Here is a 3,641-nt window from a genome sequence, read left to right on the forward strand (position 1 = left end):
GGATCACGAATTATAGGCTCAATGTCCTTTATTTATGGCTAGAAACCAAATATGAGTGAGTACATCCCATGTTCCTCTTTTGGGTCACTCACTTACCTCACTCAGGGTAGTGTTTTCTATTTCTGTCCATTTGCATGCAAAATTCAAGAAGTCATTGTTTTTTACTGCTGAGTAGTACTCTAATATGTATATATTCCATACTTTCTTCATATAAATCTAGTCTTGAAGCTACATGGAGAGCCCTAATCTTGATCTTGAACTACCTACAAGTCCTAACTCTAGGTAATAAGAATAAAAGAAAAGGTCTGATTTCTTTTTTGTGCTGTCTGTATTTTTAATTTCTTCACTAATGTGTATATACTAAAGAAAAGTGAACGTGCTTTTAAAACACCATCCCAGCCAGGGTCACTACTGCTGTGTTGAAACTCCGTGGCCAAAAGCAAGTGTGGAGGGAAGGTTTATGTGGCTCACACTTCCATGCCCGGTCTGTCATGGAAGGAAGTCAGGAGCTCATACAGAGCAGGAACCTCGAGGCAGGAACTGATGCAGAAGCCACGGAGGGGTGCTGCTCACTGGCTTGCTTCCCCTAGCTTGTTCAACCTTTTTTCTTATAGAAACCAGGACCACCAGCCCAGAGATGGCACCACCCACAATGGGCTGGACTCTCCCTCATCAATCACTGATTAGGAAAATGCCCTATGGGCTTGCCTAGAGCCTGATCTTCTCGGTCATTTTCCTTAATGGAGGCTCCCTCCTCTCAGGTGACTTTAGCTGTGTCAGGCTGACATAGAACTATTCAGTGCAAACATGAATACATCACAACTCTGACTTCTGTGATCTTTGAGAGCAGGACTTCCCTGTGCGAATGAATTCCCTCCTGATATCCTCCTGCGGTGTCTGTTTGACACAGCCAAGTGCCTCATGCATAGTAATTCAAATCCATGAGAACTTGCATGAGTAACAGCAATCATGGTGATGGGAGCGCTGACGATGGCGGCTAGCGGGTCTGTACCCTGTGCCGCTGTTCTAAATCTTCACAGAGACATTCACTGAATCCTTGTGCGGCCCTCGGAGGTAATGCATTGTCCTTTTACAAATGAAGAAGTGAAAAGAAAGCAGCTTCCTGGCTGGAGCATCTCTAACGCCCTCGTTTTTAGCTCCTCGGGGCAGCCTAGATCTGACCCTTGCCATAGTAGCTGCTGTGGGGCAGCGGACTGTATCGCTTGAGCCGTGAACTCTGTGCACAGCCGCCACGACAGAGTGAGCACTTAGAACTGGTGAAGAAGGGGCCCTCACAGGCAACCTACAGAGCAGACTGTTCAATCTGCTAAACACACCTTCAGCAACAGGCGAGCTAACGGACTGGAGACCTCTCTGGAAGCTAATGGGATCCCCTTGTCTATCCCCCTCGGTTCCGCCCCCTCTCCCTGAAGGGTGGGTGCAGGTGAAGGAAAGTGTTCTAGAACAATAGATCTCACACTGGCCTGCTCACGAAAGCAGGCTGCTGGGCCCCATTCGGGGATTTTCGTTCATGACGCATTATACCTGTAGAGATCATCCATGTAGGAGGAAGACTGTGTTGCTTCGCATTATAAATGGAGTCAGGAAACCAGGAATCCCCTAACCAATGGCTGGACCAAGGCTCAGTTGGAGTGATTTACCATCCTTTGGGGTATAGACTACAGAATGCTCCAGATTCTTATGCCCAAAGGCATTCAGATTTTGAGAATGCCATTTATTTAATCAGTGAAAGCCACTTCTCATTATTACGCTAATTAGCAAGTCTGTGAGGCTGGTGTAGCGGTGGACACCCAGAGACTACAATGGCAGTCGGAGTGCCTTCTTTCCTGTGTAACCCTAGCCGGCTGCGCCTGCCCTGGGAATTCCTAGATAGAGCGCACTGGATACGGCCCAAGTTAGCACAGGCTCATTATCTCATCAGTCCCAGGGAATATTTTAGGATGCAAGACAGAGTTTCATTAATAAATCGCTGGGCTTTGTTTGATCCCGCAGACTGAGCCCGAGATCATAGAGGAAACCAATGTCGACAGAGTCCATGAGCCCCGGGGCTACGGCAGGGCACGGCAGGTGAAGGGCCACTCAGAGACCTCCACGCTGAGCTCGCAGCCTTCCATCGACGAAGTCCGGCAGCAGATGCACATGCTTCTGGAGGAGGCCTTCAGCCTGGCATCCGCCGGCCACGCGGGCCAAAGCCGGCACCCGGAGGCCTACGGCTCTACGCAGCACCTGCCGTACTCAGAGGTGGTGACCAGCGCTCCAGGGACCATGACGCGACCCAGGGCTGGAGTGCAGTGGGTGCCCACCTACCGCCCAGAAATGTACCAGTACAGTCTGCCCCGGCCGGTAAGTCATACCTCCTGCCTGCCTACCGTCTCTGGGCTTGCTTCCCCCACTACAGGCCAACAGGGGACCCAAAGCAAGGATATGCTGGACTCTATTCTCATAGTTCACTCGTGACTCACAGCCAAACCTTGTTCTTGTGGGACAGGTCCCCGAGGAGGCTTATGTGAAACCTTAACCCATTTTAGAGGCATTTCCATTTTTGCTACCACTCCTGAAAGGTTGACCCCATTCTCCACTCACTGGTGGTTTTCTCCACTTTCAGACATGAAACCCAATTTAAATGTCAAAGGCATCAAAGAGCGCTGTGTGAAAAGCCTGTGCAAGCTGGTGGCTAAGGACATAGGCTGTGAGCAAGGCGGCTTGACTATGAGTCCTATCGTGACCACGTCCTGGCTTTCCAACTTGAGGGAGTTGTTTTACGTTTCTTCTGGCAAAAATAAATAAATACGAACAATAGCCTAGTGCCTAGGAAGCAGAAAGTCCCTCTCTAAGTACCTAAGAGTTCATTAGCAAGTGCTGCGTTGATCTGGAACTTGTACCTTATGCAGTCTGTACAATGAATCTCTGAGACAGGTAAAGGACAGTTTTATTCCAAGTTTACAGAAGAGGGTGTTCAGTCCCCCGGAATCTTAAGGTATAAACATTTGCGAGATGCTGTGTAGATGCTAAGAATGCAACCCTGGTTAAGCATGCTCTTAACCCCGAGCCATCTCTCCAACCCCCAACACTCGGCATCTTAACCATTTGAAAGCACACAGTTTGGTGGTGTTCACATATTCATATCTTGTGCGACTGTCTGTGGGACTCTTCATCTTGCCAACATGTACTCTATACTCATTAAAAGATGACTCCCTTCTCTCCCCTGCTCATAGTCCCTGAAACCACTGCTTACCTCTGTCTATAAAGTTGGCTACTTTATGTACTTCATACACAATATTTGTCTTTATATAATTGGTATATTTTCACTTAGCATAGCTGTCATGTTTAATCCATGTAGCATGCATCCACAGGCCCTTCCTAAATGTTAAAGCTGAGTAGTACTCAAATCTACATACCACGTGGAATCTGTTTGTCTGCCAATGTGTGTGGACTTACGTTGTCTTCACCTTTGGGCCACAGTAAGTTGTGCTGACACACACAGGTACAAATATCTCCTCCGGTTCTTGCTTTCATTCTGTGGGCCATCTGTCTTCCGTGAGTAAGGGTTCTGGACCACATGGGATTCTATTTTGTCCTGGCATTGTTTTCCGCTATGGCTGTACCATTTTCTGCTATGG

General features: G+C 48.2%; 1 protein-coding gene across 6 annotated transcripts in view; it reads left to right on the forward strand.

Annotated features, from left to right (window-relative positions):
- Nucleotides 1-3,641, forward strand: part of Kiaa1549l (KIAA1549 like) — a 272,186-nt gene that overhangs the window by 248,602 nt on the left and 19,943 nt on the right. For all 6 annotated transcript variants that reach the window (XM_026787686.1, XM_026787682.1, XM_026787683.1 and 3 more), the window contains one exon: nucleotides 2,014-2,364. In XM_026787686.1, coding sequence (XP_026643487.1) covers nucleotides 2,014-2,364 — 351 coding nt within the window. The remainder of the gene's footprint in view (nucleotides 1-2,013; nucleotides 2,365-3,641) is intronic.

The sequence above is a fragment of the Microtus ochrogaster genome, assembly GCF_000317375.1.
Source record: "Microtus ochrogaster isolate Prairie Vole_2 chromosome 14 unlocalized genomic scaffold, MicOch1.0 chr14_random_1, whole genome shotgun sequence".
NCBI lineage: Eukaryota > Metazoa > Chordata > Mammalia > Rodentia > Cricetidae > Microtus > Microtus ochrogaster.